General features: G+C 41.5%; 2 protein-coding genes across 2 annotated transcripts; one reads left to right on the top strand and one right to left on the bottom strand.

The window, feature by feature from the left end:
* Nucleotides 1-7,267: 7,267 nt before the first annotated feature.
* LOC121641288 lies at nt 7,268-8,658 on the top strand. Its single transcript, XM_041987354.1, has 4 exons — nt 7,268-7,369; nt 7,468-7,623; nt 7,940-8,032; nt 8,341-8,658. The coding sequence occupies exons 1-4, from the start codon at nt 7,268-7,270 to the stop codon at nt 8,656-8,658; spliced, it is 669 nt and encodes a 222-aa protein (XP_041843288.1).
* A 5,562-nt stretch (nt 8,659-14,220) lies between these two features.
* On the bottom strand, nt 14,221-16,029 carry LOC121642247. The gene is made up of 3 exons (XM_041988857.1): nt 15,899-16,029; nt 15,456-15,738; nt 14,221-15,337 (listed from the first exon to the last, which is right to left on the bottom strand). Exons 1-3 carry the CDS (start codon nt 16,027-16,029, stop codon nt 14,636-14,638), a joined length of 1,116 nt encoding a protein of 371 aa, XP_041844791.1. The 3' UTR covers nt 14,221-14,635.
* Nucleotides 16,030-19,081: the final 3,052 nt, after the last annotated feature.

The raw sequence follows: 19,081 nt of genomic DNA, 5'->3' as shown, positions 1-19,081 counted from the left end.
ATGGATTGATAAGTAAATGAGCCGCAGTTTTGTAATTGTTGCATTGTCAAAACAGTTCTGTTAGTTTTGTCACACAAAATTCAGTAGACTAGTTGGTCCCTATGCAGTGAATTTACATGTTATTACAAAAATACACAATAATAAAATAGGCAAGTGGTAAGATTAGAATAATGTTATAAGTTCTGCGCAAAGACTCCTTTTTCGTTTTCCAAAACAAAACTGACATAAACAATCTTGAAAAAAAAATGTGCACGTAGGCTATGAGGAAAGAATGAATGCAATGAAGTAGGGACTGGTTGAATAAACACGGTTTAACTGGACGCCTAAGCGAGCGCGTTGCAGGATGGCTCCAGATTTTATTGTCAAATGGTTCCAGGTCAACCAAGTCCGAACTGCTTAGAGCAGAGTCCTGCACGGTTCCGTTTTGCTACGCATACCTGCTCTAACCCGTTAGAATGACTCCCGAACCCGACTCGTCACCAATGTATTTATTCCATTTAAATCCGAACCAGACTGATGTTTAACCCGCGACCCGAGCCATTAACGCATCATTGCCATGCTGCACCGCTTCTTTTCCATTATTATAGCCTATTGTTGTTTTATCATTGTGTTAATCTAAAACACATAGATAGCCTATGAATGTTTATTTTAAGCTTGCTCAACATTTTTAACACTAGAAGTCCCAGGAATTTTGATATCTCCCTAAAGTCCCAGAGAAGGGTCGAAAGACCTTTAGTCCAAACTGACGACTCTGCTGGCAAAAATTAGCATGTCTTCATTTGTAAATGCAGCCATTACCTGAGGAATGCACCCATTGCATCCAGCCCCTCCTTGTTACCTTGAAACGTCTGGTAAATTCTGTGGCAGTGGGGGATGGTGGGCTGAGGGGGATAAATAGTAGCTAGCTTCACCTCCAACAAATAGAAGGAAGCAAAATGCAGAGGCGGCTTACAACTCAGCAGGCATTGGACCTGATCCTCAACGATACAAACCCTTGTGACTCAGATGGAGAAGAGATACAAATTCAGCTGGATTCGGACTCTGACTCTGAGCAGTCTTCAGGTAAGATTTGAAACTATTATTGAACTTTTTGGTATGACAAATTTCTTTCTTTCTGCTTTGTCCTGTACTGAGTTGCAACACTGGAATTTCTCCATTTTTGTACAAATAAAGGATTTTTTTAATCTTATTTCCAAAACATCCTATTTTCGTCCTCTGAAATTGTGAAATTGTTTACCTTGCAGATGATGAGACTGCTCCACTGCCAGAAAAGAGGGCTCGGTTGGGAAGTGAGAGGACAGAGATGGCTAAAGATGGCACAGTGTGGCATGAAGAACAGCTGGGGACATGTCTCAATTTCACCCCAATAGAACCATACGGCACAGATGGAGAGCCAACTGCTAAGGCCAGAAGAAGTATCCGGACTCGTCTTCAAAGCTTCTTCTGTTTTATAACACTTGAAATGCTTCGTAGCATTCAAGAATGGACCATTCAGCATGCACGGCAAAAGGAGCAGGCAGAATGGTTCATGAACCTCCCAGAACTAATGGCATTTATTGCAATTATTATCTTGCGGGGGGTGAAGAAAGTTCCATCACTACGTGACAATTGGTCAGCAGAGCTGGGAAACCCACGAATCATTGCTACTATGGCCCGAAACCGCTTCCAAAACATCATGCAACACCTACGCTTTGATAACATGTTCACACGCAGTGAGCGAGTGGAGACAAATAAGTTTGCTGCAATTTCTAATCTGTGGGAATCTTTTGTCAATAACTGCATCAGATCTTATAACCCTGGTCGACACATCACTATTGATGAACAGCTTTTCCCGACAAAGACTCGCTGCAGTTTTCTGCAGTACATTGCAACAAAACCGGACAAATTTGGCATAAAACCGGACAAATTTGGCATTAAGTTTTGGCTGGCTTGTGACTTGAAATCAAAGTACATTTGCAATATCCTGCCATATCTTGGCAAGGACCCCAGTAGTCCCAGTGGAGAGAGACTCTCTGAGAGTGTAGTGATGAGGCTGATGGAGCCGTTCATGGATAAGGGCAGAACTGTAACAACAGACAATTTTTTTACATCGCTGTCCCTTGCGCAACGACTGCTTAGCCGGAAAACCACCATCCTTGGCACAGTCAACAAGATTCGCCGGGAAATTCCTCAGTCAACTAGACAGAAGGACCACACTAAATTCACCACTCGAGTGTTTTCCACCACTGGTGCAACACTCACAGTATATGCGCCGAAACGGAAAAAGACTGTCTATCTTCTCAGCAGCATGCACAATGTGGTTGAGACTGAGAATACCACCAAAAGGAAGCCAAACACTGTCACACAATACAACACCACAAAGTGTGGTGTGGATGTGATGGACCAGATGGTGCGGGAGTACAGCGTGCGTGCAGGAACACGGAGATGGCCAGTCGCCGTGTTCTACAACATGATCGACATGGCGGCACTGAACGCTCATGTTCTTCATAAGGAATGCACCGGAGTGCAGGAGAGAAGAGTGGACTTCCTGGTTGAGCTCGCGAAAGAGTTGGCCAACTCTCATGTGAGTCAGAAGAAGGCACATAAGGAGCAACTGCTTCAGCAGCAACCTCCCACACCTAGCCCTGGGAAAAGGGCAAAATGTCAGGTCAACCATCGATGCAAGAACAATTGCGCAACTGTAAGATGTGTTGACTGCTACAAATACACATGTGGCAAATGCAGGATGGAGATACCATGGAAGTGCCAAGCATGTTTGGACTTAGCACAGACGGACTGCTGAAAGAGCAGAAAAGCCATTCACACAAGGGCATGCCACTGTAGCCTTGTGTAAATATTTGTGAAATTGTTTCATTACTTGCATTATTTTAACTGTTTTGTTGTTTTTTTTATGACAAAAATAAAAAGCATTGGAAAAAATTCACAGTTGTTCTTTTATATCTTTGTCATGTTGACATTTATGCCCTCTTGACTTAGACACTAATGCTTCTGGACATTTTACTCACAGACCCTGCCTGTACCACCACAATCAAAAAATGTTCATTTTAAATATTCAAAATTGTTCATTGCTTGGGCTTTTTGGACATAAGGTACATGAACATTGGGTTAGAAAGTTTGAAAAATTGGTCAAAAATTCTGAAAAATTTGTATTTTTTCATTTGTATGAAAAGAGGAGAGCTGGACCTTTTAAAGTGATTTTTAAAAAAAATATGAATTCATCATTTTGTCATATCATTCTAAATTGTTTGCTTTTTTATTGAAGGCCCACAATGATTATCTTTTTTTTTTCTTCTAAAAGCACACAAATGTGTCGAGGAGGTATATATCATATATCATATCAAATATATTTTTAATTATTTGAAATATACTAGAATGCAGGAAAACCTTTCTGAATCTGTTTGAGGTCTACTCCAATCTCATACTCAGGGGACCAAGCAGTGTCTCAAGCCAAGCTTTGGGCAAAAGTTGACAGTCCGGTTTCAAGAGTCTACAGTGTCTCCCCTAAGTATGCGCCCTCCTGGGGTGTGCCAGTAATTGACTCGTCTACAAACAAAAGAAGCTGTTCGCAGCTTAAGACAGGATTTTAGCTAAAATCCTACTGGTCAATCGACCCATCTCTGGGTTGTAAAGGTAGAAAGGTCCATTGACCCCTCTCTGGGACTTCTAGTGTTAAAACAGCTTTATATTCCTCTGACTGAACCATTTCAGAGTGAAGACTAAACCAGTTTTATTTTGCCACTGAGAGGGTATTTATAATAGGCTACTCGGAGATTGCTGTGCTTTAACAAAATGTAATCCACCTTTCCTGGCAGCAGCTGTGTTCTCCGTTCCTGGACTACAAATCAGGCGGCAGAAAACTCTGCTGCGCAAATACCAGCGTAAAATAAACTTTCATTTCTCTGTGTTGTTGTAGTATATTCAGATGATAAAACAACAATATAATAAAAAAGAAGACTCGAAAGGAGGAACCGCGGTGCAGTAGGCTATGGCACACGTTAACGTTAAAAAGCACACTGCTTGTTGTAAATACTTGGTTTATGCTTTAAGAGGTAAATATTTTGGTTAACATGTTGAAGAAAATATCATTGTTTCTTTTTTCATCTCTTGCTATGCTATTGAATTTGGCAACATTAACATGGAAATTCACTGCATTAGGACCAACTAGCCATACTGAATTTCTGGTAGCATGACAACACAAACTGGACTCGTTTGACTACCACTCTTACCCAATGTGCAACAATCACAAAACTGGGTCACTGCTTCAGCTGCCTTATTGCGGCTCATTTACGTATCAATCCACAGTCAAAGTGGTGGTGGAGGAGCCTAAGAGATGGTAATTTTCTGGAGCAAGTGCGAATGTTGAAGAAGGCGCATGTTCAAGTTGGGGGCTGAGTACCTTTTGGAATGATAATCAGAGGTAATCAGAGCGTACAATAGGTTAGCCAGACAGTTTTACGTAGTTCCATATGTGCCATTTGTACAAGTCTTTTGGGTAAAATTACTATGCGGACTGCCAAATGGCATCGTGGTTGATTGCCGCCATTCATTATACTTCTGGCCCGTGACTTACGTGACTTAATAAATTTATTTTACTTCTCCAATTGAAATTATGGAAATTATGTGTTGCCTACATATTTGACCATCTGTGATACCCTGATTGACCTATTCGTTCATCATAGGCTACAGCAGAAATTTTCTTTACTCGGTTTCTTTACGCATTAAATGCAATACTTAGGGGCAGTTGTTGTTTTAAACCAGCAAAGCCACTAAAACCGACATGTAAACGTTGTTTCTGAGCAGCATGAGCTGTTTTACAACATCCGCAGAAAGGAAACGTCTGTTTCTAAACAATAAAGTGCCGCTGAGATGAGCCGCACTGCTGTCTGTCTGATTTGGATCTCCTTGCAGCTGACAGCGGCGTCGTAGTTTATGAAAAAGGTTTATTACACTCCAGCAGTATTTTTCATCACCTGAAATTGTTCATTTTTAAATGGAGATTTACAATGAATAAATTGTGATCCAGTATTTGAAAGGTTTTATTAACCTACTAGCATTCATTTCTGAATAAAACAATTGCCAGCGCACAAGCATGTTACAATTTCACATTCTACGTCAAACGATGATTTGTATTATGCATTTTTATGAATTGTGACTGGCCATCAGAAGGTGCTTTGAGTGGCGCCTCTGCCGGTCAGTGTAAATTCAGATAAAATCTGACAGACTACGGGCGATGAGAAGTCTGTGAGCGAAGCGCCATCTTCTGGGTCTACCCTATATTACAAGGAATGGGTGGAGTTTGATTAAAACATCGACACTCCCAGGAGAAGGAGGGGGGCCTCTCCGGCGGCTGGATGTCGGAAGGCAGCTGGCTGGAACTGGAATGGAACTGGGCTGGAAGCCGGCAGGTATTTGGCTGGCTTTCAGCTTGGATGGGAACTTTTAAACCGCTACTACTGTACCTGGAGACTAAGATATCAGAACACAGATCAAGGTATTGCACACTTTTCCCAGAAAGAAAACTGCTACCTAAGCACCACTACCTGGAACATTATCCAGCACTGATCCTTCTCTTTGGTCCACTTGTTTCTTTCTGGACTCTGAGGTTTGAATCCAAGCACAGTTATTTTAAACAAGTTGTGAGGCATACCAACTGTTTTAAAAACATAACACTGTCTTTGGCCACTAAACATCAGCTCATGATAGGCCATAGTATTTTTTCATCAAGCTGTGAGAAAAACTCTGTCGAGGTTGCACAAGTCTCAACAGTCCCTCTTGATGTTCTTAAAGAGGAGGTAGCAGTTAGCCTTCGCCAGAAGTACCCTGATCTTACTCTTGTTAATATGGTACAGAATGTATCTGCTGATGGCATCAACTACAGAAGTGGCATGATAATAGTGCATGGATTTGTTGGTGGACTGCCAGACTTTGCCGAAATTGTGTAGATGTGTGTTTTGAAAGATGGACTTGCCTTCATAGTAAAAAGATTAAGCTCATGGTACAGAGAACACTACCGATCCTTTGAGTTGGATCCTTCCCCGAGGGATGTTTCTTTGGTAGAGCTGAGTCAACTTGTAGATCGTTACCCCCTGTGTGATTACAAAGTTGGTACTCTACGGATGGTTACTTTAAAAAGATACATACATTCTTCAGGTAATATGAGGTCAGGGTTATATACAGTTAAGTATTTTGCTAAACTTGCATATTACTTGAAATATTTTCAAGTATTATGTGTTGTCGTTTTTCATGACAGCCTAGTTTGTAAAGATGTCACAATACCTGTTAGTAGTGGTGCGGTGCTCTGTTTTACACTAATATTCTCCCTTTTTCAGATTAAGAGTTTAATGAGACGGTGCACACAATGTCTGCTCCAGCAAAGCTTTGAATTCTCCTTGGAGAAGATAACTGTGTGAAGCTAACTTTGCCTTCTGGAATACCAGACTCTGTGGACAGTCTTAAATTTGAGATTCAAAAACAGTGTGGAATTGAAGGAGAGTTCAGACTGCAGTATATGGAAAATGACTTTGAGCAGTTTATGAACCTGACTTCAACAGCAGATATCCAAGACAAAGGAACAGTAAAAGTGATTAAACCAAGTAATCAGTCAACACAGGCACCCAGCCATATTCCATTTACACCTTGTCATGAGGATTCCTCTGCAGACACTGATATACTTTCATCTTCTGAGTCAACCACCTCAACTTCAACCACATCTGCAACCGCATCACTGAGATGTCAAGGCTGGCCACGCAGCTTTCCTATTCCTCCGTTCTCCTACGAAGTAGCGATGCAGCTGTCGAAGGTGAACCAGGAATTCCTTGCTGAAGGCAAACGGCTGAACCCAACTTTCAAAGTCAGGCCAGACATTTTGCAGGCCTTGGCTTCTGAAATAATGAAATACACAACAGGATATCCTACGTCTGCACAACTGGATGATGTTGCAGATGCTTTGATAATTAAACATCCATGCTTAATGGAACAGGGCTGTTACTGGATACTATGGGTGGAAAATCAGTTTAAAATACAAAATGGGCAACTACTGACTAAGCTTAGGAGTTTGGGATGCCAAGAAATGAGCATTAACTCTATGAAAAACAGAAAGCCTGGGAACTCCTCAAGCCCAAACCAAGTAAAGAAACCCAGGAGAGCTGAGGTCAATTTTTGTCCCCATTACCCAGCTGGAGAAGACAAAGAAAGTCTTGAGCAGGAGCGAGTAGAACTGCTAACTGAGGTCAAGAAAAGGAACAACCATCATGTAATAAAACAGAAAATGGAGAAAACCTTTGCTCATCAGTGGTATGAGGTGGTTCAAGATATGCCCTTCATCGCAGAATTCAAAAGTAGATGGCCAGCTCTTTTTATGGAAAATGAGGCAAGTCTTGAATTTGCAGGTCATAAGTAAATTATTTTTGCTTCATGTGTCTTAACCTACTGTACAATGTGTTTTGTCTTGTTAAAACACATACCTAGGTAAGTGCAGAGTTCACACGGATTACCACCATCCCGCTCATCCCAAAGTTTATGTCGCAACTGGATCACTACTCAGACAAGTTGGCTAAAGTGCTCCGCAAAAAAGGAGGAGCAGCAGGACGCAAAATAAAAAACATAATGGCTCTCATTGACCAGGTTTGTCTAAAATCAGTTGTATACTAATGGTTACCTCAGTTGTTGTGAATACTATGCATAGTATTGCCTCCCTCACAGTATCACAGTTCACATAACAGTTTGCAGCAAACTGTTGCCTTTCACACTTATTTGCTCTGCCCTTGTTGCTAATACAGGTACACCTGTATTTAACTGATTTTATGAGTGTGTGAGGGACTTCTGCATGAAGACTGATTGATCAACTAATATCTGTATCAGGGATCATTTTATGGAATTCCTTCATCTTCTAAATGTCAATGACTTATATAACCAGAATGTTTCCTGTTGTGTTTTGCAGAATGACTCGGTTGAAACAAGGAGAGCTTGCAACCTCCAAGCACTAGCTGTGTATCTTAATGAAGACCCTGAAGAGCTAGTGAAGGAATATGGGGTAAGTGTTGTCAGTTTTAAAGTGAGATTTTAATTTAACAATGAATGGAGTGCATATTATACGATATGTACACATTTGACAAACCTATCCAATAACACTTTTACAACTACAATCACAGTATTTTTTTCTTTGAGAGTCTCTTCACATTTTCTCCCAAATAGTGTAGTTTTTTTTAAATGTATTATTATTCAGCTGACCTCACTTACTAGTATGGAAAATTATCAATGTTATTTTTTAAATGCTGCAAGTTTCATGTGAATTGTGTGTTTCCTGTGGGAAAATCTTAAATAAATCTTATCTGTTTTTAGAGTGAGGACCCTGATGAAACCCAGAGACATTTGGATCAAACGATCATCGGCATCTATGTGATTAAAAATCCAGGTGTAGATGCTGATCAGCTTCCAGAAGATGTTGGCATCATAGTTGAAGGCGTGCAGCTGCTTCATGGACTCAAAGATGTTGCCACTGCTTGTGCCTTACTGTTTGGGATCATCTACGACCTGAACCTGAGCTATCCAAGTGACCTAAGGTACACTTTTGAATTCATCCAAAAGATCCTGATGGAACTTGACACACACAGGCATTCAACCAAAATCCAGGTGCTCAAGAACAAACTGCTGGAATGATGCATGAAGCCTTTACAGTGTTGTGATCTGGAGGCTGTTCAGTGTGCTGAAATGTTCTGTTTGCCCTGTTTACTTGAGCTGTAGTTTTGACTGCCCATTAATGTTTTTAACAGTAATTTCTTACTGATACTGTTGTACCTGAAAGGTAAAAGTTTGAACTCTAAAATAATGGTTTCAAACTACTGACCTGGGACCAAATGCTGCTTGTTGATGCTTTTGTAGTTCTCTGTTAAGACTGTTAATTTTTACTTTGCCAATTTTTTGGAATCTAAGAGCTCAAAAGTTGTGAATTTATTGGCAAAATGTTTGTTAAAAAAATTCTTGTGGCACTTAACTTTATAATATGTTAAAATGTAGTTAAGGGTGTCATTTAAATCATAGTGGTATTACAGTACAAGCATTTGGATTTTTCTCTTTAGTTTGAAGAACAAAGCAATGCCATGGGAAGCTTATGACAATGGATAATTGTTAAATGTGTAATGTTCATACATGTGAAGCATTTTTATGTTATCCGGTATTTTGTATAACAGGCTGTTTTAAATGGCTAATAAAAGTACTGTTTGAGGAAAGCTGTGAGTATACTACCTGTGTTAATATTTATTTTTCTAGTTTCTAACATTTTAATTAACCACATCAAGTTCCTCTTACTTAATAACCCTGCATTGCTTTAACGTATATCCAGTTAATTTGCTGAACTTAACCATCTCATATAAGTTTAATGTAGACTTTGTGCATAAAAAGAAAGTAACCCAATTTAGTTTAACTTATTAAAGCCACTGTTGTACAATATACTTAAATTGATTGCGTAAATTGTATAAAAACTAGTTTATTAACATCTACTTAACAAAGTTATGTGAAACCACTTGAAACAGCATTTTTAAGTAAATCCAAAATATCTTTTATTTGAGTGTGTAGAAACGGGAGGAAAGGAGGAGGAGACGCTGCCTTATTTAAAGATTCATTCCACTGTAAAGAAATTTCATTTGATGATTTTACTTCTTTTGAATATCTTAGTTTTATTTTAAGGAGTGCTTCTAAAATTCTATTTCTAATCATCTACAGACGTCCAGGGCACTGTGTAAATTTTATTGATGAATTTTCTGAATTATTGTCGGTTATCTCTACTGATTTTAACCATTTCATCTTAACTGGGGATTTTAACATTCACATAGATAACATGACGGATGGTAATGTCAAGGAATTTTCTTCCATATTGGATGTTTGGTTTGTGGCAACATGTAACAGAACCAACCCACATTCGAGGTCACATTCTGGACCTGGTTATTTCAAAAGGTGTTAATATTTCTTCTGTTGTGGTCACTGACTTGGCCTTGTCTGACCATTTTTGTATTTAGTTGGATTTACTGATCACTCAGAATGTCCAATTAACCTGCTCCTTGGTTAGGAAGAGGTACATTAATGAAAGAACAAGTGCTAAGTTTATTGAAGGCATAGCTATGTTACCAACAACCAGTGCAGAGTCAGTTGATGGACTCCTGGATCATTTCAATCTGAAAGTCTTGAATGTAATGGATGCTGTTGCACCGATAAGAATCAGGAGCACCTTGAGCAAACAGAAAACACCATGGAGAAACACCACTGTGGTTACCAGCCTAAAAAGAGAAAGCAGAAAAACTGAGTGGAAATGCAGAAAAATAAACTTCAAATTCATTCTGAGCTGTACAAACAAAGCCTGCGTAACTATAACAATGAGCTGTGCAAGGCCAGAGAGCTGCATTTATCTGAAATGATTAACAGGAATGTCAACGATTCTCGCACTCTGTTTGCTATGATTGAAAAACTTACAAATCCTCCTAAACAGATAAGCCCAGAGCTCCTTTCCACTGAGAAATAAAACCAATTTACCAACTTTTTTAGCCAAAAAATTAAAACATCCATCCATTTTCTGCCGCTTATCTGGAGTCAGGTTGCGGGGGCAGCTGCCTAAGCAGGGAAACCCAGACGTCCCTCTCCCCGGCCACATTCACCAGCTCATCCGGAGGGATCCGTCCAGCATGTCGTGGCTCTTCCCCGGGGGCTCTTTCCAGTGGGACGTGCCCGGAACACCTCACCAGGGAGGCGTCCAAGAGACATCCTAACCAGATGCCCAAGCCACCTCATCTGGCTCCTCCCGGATCACCGAGCTTCTCATCCTATCTCTAAGGGAGAGCCCGGCCACCCTAGGGAAAGTCATTTGGGCCACTTGTATTCGCGATCTTTTTCTTTCAGTCACTACCCACAGCTCGTGACCATAGGTGAAGGTAGGAACATAGATCGACCGGTAAATCGAGAGCTTTGCCTTTTGGCTCAGCTCCTTCTTCACCATGACAGACCGATGCAGAGTCCGCATCACTGCAGACGCTGCACCGATCCTCCCGTCAATCTCCCACTCCATCCTTCCCTCACTCGTGAACAAGACCCCGAGATACGTGAACTCCTCCACTTGGGGCAGGACCCTATTGCAGACCCGGAGAAAGCACTCCACCCTTTTCCGGCTGAGGACCATGATCTCGGATTTGGGGGTGCTGATTCTCATCCCAGCCACCTCACACTCGGTTGTGAATCGCTCCAGTGAGAGCTGAAGATCACGGCCCGATGAAACCAACAGAACCACATCATCCGCAAAGAGCAGAGACCCAATCCTGAGGCCACCGAACCGGATCCCCTCAACATCTTGGCTGTGCCTAGAATTCTGTCCATAAAAGTTATGAACAGGATCTGTGACAAAGGGCAGCCTTGGCGGAGTCCAACCCGCACTGGAAATGATTCTGATTTACTGCCGGCAATACGGACCAAGCTCTGACACCGGTCGTACAGGGACTGGATAGCTCGTACAAGCGGGTCCGGCACTCTATACTCCCGGAGTACCCCCGACAGGAGTCCTCGGGGCATACGGTCGAATGCCTTCTCCAAGTCCACAACGCACATGTAGATTGGTTGGGCAAACTCCCATGCCCCCTCAAAGACCCTAAAAAAGTTTTAGAGCTGGTCCACTGTTCCACAACCGGGACAAAAACCACACTACTACTCCTCAATCCGATGTTCGACTATCCGACGGACCCTCCTCTCTAGCACGCCTGAATAGACCTTACCAGAGAGGCTGAGGAGTGTGATCCCCCTGTAGTTGAAGCACACCCTACGGTCCCTCTTTTTGAAGAGGGGGACCACCACCCCAGTCTGTCAGTCCAGGGGAACTGTCCCCGATGTCCACGCGATGCTGCAGAGGCATGTCAACCAAGACAGCCCTACAGCATCTAGAGCCTTAAGGAACTCTGGGCCAACCTCATCCACCCCCGGGGCCTTGCCACCGAGGAGCTTTTTAACCACCTCAGTGACCTCCGCCCCAGAGATGTGAGAGCCAGCACCAGCTACCCCAGACTCAGCTTCCTCACTGGAAGACATGTTGGTGGGATTGAGAAGGTCATTGAAGTATTCTCTCCTCTGCCTCACAACGTCCCGAGTCGAGGTCAGCAGCCTCCCCGTCCCCGCTGTACACAGTGTTGACGGAGCACTGGACGGAGTCCCACAGGCCTCCAGAGGCAGACTCCAGGCTCACAAACGCCCTCTGACAGATGCCTTTCCTTTGGACATCTTCAATGTTGCTGTGATTGTAGAGGAGAAGATCATCCTTCATGACCTCAGAACTGTGCCTGAAGGTGTTACCATGTTAATGGGCACCATCTACTTCTTAATCTCGAGTACCCTCAGAAGATGAAGTATTTTTTTTGAGTTCCTTCAAAGGATTGTCATAAAGATTAAACCAGACCAATGCTCAGCAAAAATCCATGGACTCAGAAATGGATTACTTAGATATCAGCTGTAAAAGTTTCAGAGGAAGACTGCAAACTCATGTCCAAACAAATTTCAGATGATATAACAGAATATTTGGGAAAATAGTTTTAAAAGTCAGTTTAGTTTCTTGCCACGTGACTTTTGTTCTCTTTTGTGCATATATATGCAGTTAGGTACATGGAACTTATTATTCATATATACACAGAGCAGGGTTAGTTAGAGGTTAGAAAGGTTTAAAAGCAACAAACAGTTATGAACTTAGATAAATATTGTAGTAATGTTGATATATTTTGTATATGTATATGTATATGTCCAGCGGATGTATTATAGTTTTGGGTCCTGACAATTCACATGATTTTATTATGCGCCCATGACAGCCACACTACCACTCGAAAATCTGGGATCACTTTCCCTTTAAATCCAGTGTGAAAGTGATCCCAAACTTTTGAGTGGTAGTGCAAGTCCATAGGTATGTTGTTCAAGGTGTGTAGTCTGTTCTGATGCTGTAATTCATTCATTTGGACTGAGGGAGGAACTTTTTAGGCATTGAAAATCCCTGATACTGATTTGATTTTGATTATACTATTAGTGTCTTTTTACTGACTGACTGTGAAAGAGACATGAAAGATAAGTCACATTGTGACCTCATAGTTGTTTTATGCAAAATAAATGGTTTTGAACAAAATTTAGTGTGTTTTAAGTAAATGATATAATCTGTTAAGATATTTAAAAATGTCATTTCAAACAAATCAGAATTTCATAATTGATAATTGGAAATAATTTATATTAATGTCCAGTTATTTTAAATTAAAAATGCAATTTAAAATAATCAAGAAATGCATGCTTGTTCAACTAAGTGATGAAAGTTTTATTGCATTTACAATTTAAAATACCTATTTGTTTGAACTTAAAGTATTAAGTCAAAACCACTTGTGTTTGAAAATCAATTAACTTTCAGAACTTAAAAAAAAATAATGCTGTGATAAGTTGCCTGAAGTTAAAACATAGACAATTTTCAAGCTGAGTTTACTTGCATTTTCAAGGCAGCAGGGGAACTTGTGTTTTCAAGTTAAGTTAATGTCTTATAGCATAGAACGAATGTAGTTGGAATGTATAAAGATATCAACTGGTAAATGGTATGAGATAGATTACTTTATTAATTATTAATATTTATAAGAAATGTACCCACATCAAAAATCCTGCACATTATATACAACGAACTATGTTTCAGTTTAGAAACTCACAGTTATAGCACAAGACATGCTGTCAGAGGAATTTTTCACTGCCAAATATAAATAAAAACTATTATAAAAAAATGGTGATCTACAGAGCTATGTTGGCATGGAACTCACTTCCCAAACACTTTGAACAAAATGCCAGCATTAAAGAATTTAAATTGTTAAAAAATAAATATCTCTTAAATGGATATATATATATAACATTTAGGCAATCATTATTAAATAAATAATATAAATTATATAAATATTTTAGTTACAGTTTTTCTCTATTGCTTAAACACATTTCACGATACTGCCCTCACTTTTCACAAAACTCTAAACACAAAACACTTTTCTAAAGCTACGTACACTAAACCTCACAGTTTCTTTTCAAAACCAACCCATCACACCAAAACAGTTGCTCATATGCTCAAAAGCAAACCCATCACACCAAAACAGTTGCTCATATGCTCAAAAGCAAACCCATCACACCAAAACAGTTGCTCATATGCTCAAAAGCAAACCCATCACACCAAAACAGTTGCTCATATGCTCAAAAGCAAACTCTGACACCAAAATACCACTCAAGGCCTGCAAAAATGTAAACACTACTGAGCATCATTAACCACATTACCAAAAAAATTGAAAGCACAATTTTCACAGTGTGAGACTGTTCTTTTTACAGTTTCACAACTGCCAGGATGCATTTGAGCAACCCTTATTTATTCTCAAATATGTTTTGGGCATTTTCTATAGATTTGTGCATTTCATGGGAATAGTTACATAATGCAGAAAATGCAGTAATATCACAACTCAATGCAAAAATGAGTACTAAACTCCATGGAGGATCCATTACACACACAATAGATACTGTACAGTAACAATTGAGAACACAATGTTCAGGGTGCGATTTCTTTTATTACAGTACGTTGAAAATTGACACAGTATGTTGTATGTTGACACCGAAATCATGGAGAGGCATCACGTCGTCGGGCTGGGTCGGGCCACAGGACCTCATCAACGTCACAGGCAATATTGTCCATAGCCAAACAACGTGGGAAGAATGCCCTGGCATGCCGCACCCAGCCTTGGAACGCCTCCACAGCCACATCATCACAGGCCAGGTCCATAGCCCTGAGAAGGTTCTCTCTAGTGTAAGGTTGGCGGTCATAGACCTTCCACCGCCATGCTGAGAAGAACTCCTCTATTGGGTTTAGGAACGGAGAGTAGGGTGGCAGACACACATTAATGAATTGCTGATTGATGTTAAACCACTCTCTGACCTGGATGCTGCGATGGAAGCTAACATTGTCCCAGAGGATGACGTATATGGGAAGATCAGCTGGCCCAGGAATCTGCTGGTCGTGGTGATCTGCTGGCCGAGCATTCAGGTGGTCATTGTCATGCAAAACATCTCTGAGCTCTCCTAGGAAGGTGAGGAGACGCTCAGTGTTGTAGGCACCAAGTTCAGCATGCCGGTGGAGAAGCCCTCTAGAACTCATGGCAGCGCAGAGAGTGATGTTTCCTCCACGTTGGCCGGGCACATCAACGATAGCTCTCTGTCCTATGATGTTACGGCCTCTCCTCCTCCTTTTTGTGAGGTTGAAGCCAGCCTCATCCACAAATATAAATTCATGGGGTCTGGCCATGGACTCCAACTGGAACATCCTCTGTGGAAACAAATAGCGTTTTCAGGTGTTCAGAAAGACAGTCAATAGAGCACATTACAGTACGACAGTATAGTATTGTATGTAAAGTACTGTAGGCCATGGATTGTACTGTACTTACTTGCACATACTGGTGACGGAGGTGTTTTATTCTTCCAGAGTTGCGCTCAAAGGGTACCCTATAGGCCTGCTTCATTCTTACTCTCTGGCGCTTGAGGACTCTGTCTATGGTTGTCAGGCTGACATTGTCAATGGTCGGAAAGTTCAAATTGTCACCAATGATCCTCTCCCGTATCTCCCGTAGTCTGATCACATTGTTCTCCCGAACCATATCCACAATGAGGACCTCTTGGGCTGGTGTGAATCTGGAAGCCCTCCCACCTGCAAATGGCAATCTTTCAACTCTAGAGAAACAAACATAGTCATTTGGTCAGAAATGGTCCTTGCAGTACACACTTTTACTGTAACCATGATTGCACTTGTCTGTATGTAGGTGCACTCCACTATACTACTGTATACTGTGAATATCTAGTGTAGTGACTAAAAAACTACTACATACAGTACCTGTTGTGTTCTCTGAAGGCCCGAATAATGGTGCCCACTGAGAATCTGCTGAGGTTTGGTTGGACTCGTTGTCCCGCTTCGGTCATTGTCATGCCGTGGACAATGACGTGGTCAATGACTGTTGCTCTCATTTCATCTGTAATGAAAATGCGTTGTCTTGCTTGCCCTCCTTCTCCTCTCGCTCCTTGGCCTGCTCCTCTTTGGACTGCTTCTCGCCCTCCTTGGCCCACTCCTCGGCCCGCTCCTCTCCCTCCTTGACCTGCTCCTCTCCCTCCTCAGCCCGCTCCTCTCCCTCCTCGGCCCGCTCCTCTGCCTCCTTGACCTGCTCCTCTCCCTCCTCGGCCCGCTCCTCTCCCTCCTTGACCTGCTCCTCTCCCTCCTCGGCCCGCTCCTCTCCCTCCTTGACCTGCTCCTCTCCCTCCTCGGCCCGCTCCTCTGCCTCCTTGACCTGCTCCTCTCCCTCCTCGGCCCGCTCCTCTGCCTCCTCTGACACGAACTCCTCTGCCTCCTCTGACACAAACTCCTCTCCCTCCTCTGACACAAACTCCTCTTCTTCTGTCTTCATCATCCATTTTTGTTTTTGAACTTTCAGCAAACTGCACTGACTTATATAGGTGTGGTCACATCATTTGCAATAGGTGTTTTCAATTATGAGTCGTTGTGTTTACTGATTGGCACCAGGTATGTTCATTGTGTTCAAGTTTTGCTGATTGTGGGTAGCATTTTGCATCACATGAGCTTCACAATGCATATTGGAGCAGAGTTATATGCAAAATGTGTTTTAGCACGGCAATTTTTGTTTTGAGTTTTGAGAAAAAGGGGATGGGTTTTGTGAACAGTGTCTACAGGTGAATTGTGTTTGTGGTTGTGGCAAAAGGGGGGGAGTTTTACTAAATGTGTTTAGGCAACTGGTCATTTGGTTTAGAGTACTGGGTTTTGTGTTTTGGCAATAGAGAAAAACTGTAAATGGGTCATTGGCTAGAGTTATAATTATACAATGACTTTATTGATGCTATGTGATAGAATGTATAAATATGTATTGTTTTGATTATCGTTGAGTGTTTAACATGACACTCTTATTTTATTTTATTTTTTTGTGTGTTTTGTTTATTTACTTTTTTTTTCAATGCTACATTTGTATGTCTGCTTATAATTAAAATTGTTCTAAGTTTTATGTGTCGAACCCCAGGAAGAATAGCTGCAGTTTTGCTGAATGCTGGAGTTATTTTGTTCCGATCGGCAGCCCGAGCGAGTGGCCATGACTTGCAGAGTACCCCAGGGGTCAGTCCTTGGACCTCTTCTGTTCAACTTGTATCTGCCCCCTTTGGGTCAAATATTACAGAACTTTAGCATTAGTTATCAAAGTTATGCAGATGATACACAATTTTATGTCTGTTACCAGAAGACTGCAGCCCAATAGACTTATTGTGTCAGTGTCTGGAGCAAATAAACACCTGGATGAGGGAGAATTTTCTACAATTAAATGAAGACAAAACTGAGCTTAAGAGAAGAGGGTCATTGGTAAACACCCGGAGACTCGGGTTCTTAAAATCACTGACCAAGTTGGTAACCTTGGAGTGTTGATAGACTCAGACCTGACTTTCAGCAGCCACATCAAAGCTTCACTAAGAAGCTTTTTACCAGCTCAGAAACATCAACAGAATTAAAAGTTTAGTCTCACAGAAAGACCAGGAGAAACTCCTCCATGAATCCATCTCCAGTAGACTGGATTACTGTAATGGTCTTTAACAGGACTTCCTAAAAAGAGCATTAAACTAATGCAGCTCATCCAGAACGCTGCTGCTAGTTTTAACCAGGACTGAGAGATCTGAACACATCACACCAGTTTTAAAATCTTTACACTGGTTTCCAGTCAGTCACAGAATAGATTTTAAAACCCTTCTGATCGTTTACATCCCAGAATGGTTTAGTCCCAGAATACATCTGTTATATGTTCAGAGAATATAAACCTAGCAGAGCTCTTAGATCCAAAGACTCTGGTCAACTAGTCCAGACCAGAATCCAGACTAAACATGGAGAAGCAGCATTTAGCTGTTATGCTGCAAACAAGTGGAACAAACTGCCAGTGAAGATTAAACTTTCACCAAATGTAGAAACGTTTAAATCCAGGTTAAAAACATTTCTTTTCTCATGTGCTTATGCATGAACTCTGCACGGTAACTTTTTAACTTGTCTTGCTTTTAATCATTTTAATGTAATTTACGATTTTATTGTAATTCTTGCTTTGTGTTGCTGCCTTTTACTATTTCTTAATATCTGCAATGCTTTTGTTTTATGTAAAGCACCTTAAATTGTCTTGTACATGAAATGTGCTGTACAAATAAACTGCTTTGCCTTGCCTTGCAGCTAGAATCCTGCATCAGACCAGAATGGGACAACATTCCTCTCCTAAAACTCCAGCAACTGGTCTCCTCACTTCCCAGATGTTTCCAGACATTTGTTAGAAGAAGAGGGAATGCTACACCGTGCTGAACATCACCCTGGAACTATTATTTGCACCGTCCCGAACATCACCCTGGAACTACTTTTTACACCATGCCGAACATCACCCTGGAACTACTTTTCCCACCGTGCCGAACATCACCCTGGAACTACTTTTCCCACCGTGCCGAACATCACCCTGGAACTACTTTTTCCACCGTGCCGAACATCACCCTGGAACTACTTTTTACAGCGTGCCGAACATCACCCTGGAACTACTTTTACACCGTGCCGAACATCACCCTGGAACTACTTTTTACACCATGCTGAACACCACCCTGGAACTACTTTTTACACCATGCTGAACATCACCCTGGAACTACTTTTTACAGCGTGCTGAACATCACCCTGGAACTACTTTTACACCGTGCCGAACATCACCCTGGAACTACTTTTTACAGCGTGCTGAACATCACCCTGGAACTACTTTTTACAGCGTGCTGAACATCACCCTGGAACTACTTTTTCCACCGTGCCGAACATCACCCTGGAACTACGTTTTCCACTGTGCCGAACATCACCCTGGAACTACTTTTTCCACCATGCCGAACATCACCCTGGAACTACTTTTTCCACCGTGCCGAACATCACCCTGGAACTTCTTTTTACACGTGTTGCTGCCATCAGCTTCACTATCAGCTCATATTTTCCATCAAATAATAATGTCCAATTTCCCCTCTT

Source organism: Melanotaenia boesemani, chromosome 6 (genome assembly GCF_017639745.1).
Source record: "Melanotaenia boesemani isolate fMelBoe1 chromosome 6, fMelBoe1.pri, whole genome shotgun sequence".
Taxonomy (NCBI): Eukaryota; Metazoa; Chordata; class Actinopteri; order Atheriniformes; family Melanotaeniidae; genus Melanotaenia; species Melanotaenia boesemani.
This window is presented reverse-complemented; position numbering and strand designations above follow the sequence as displayed.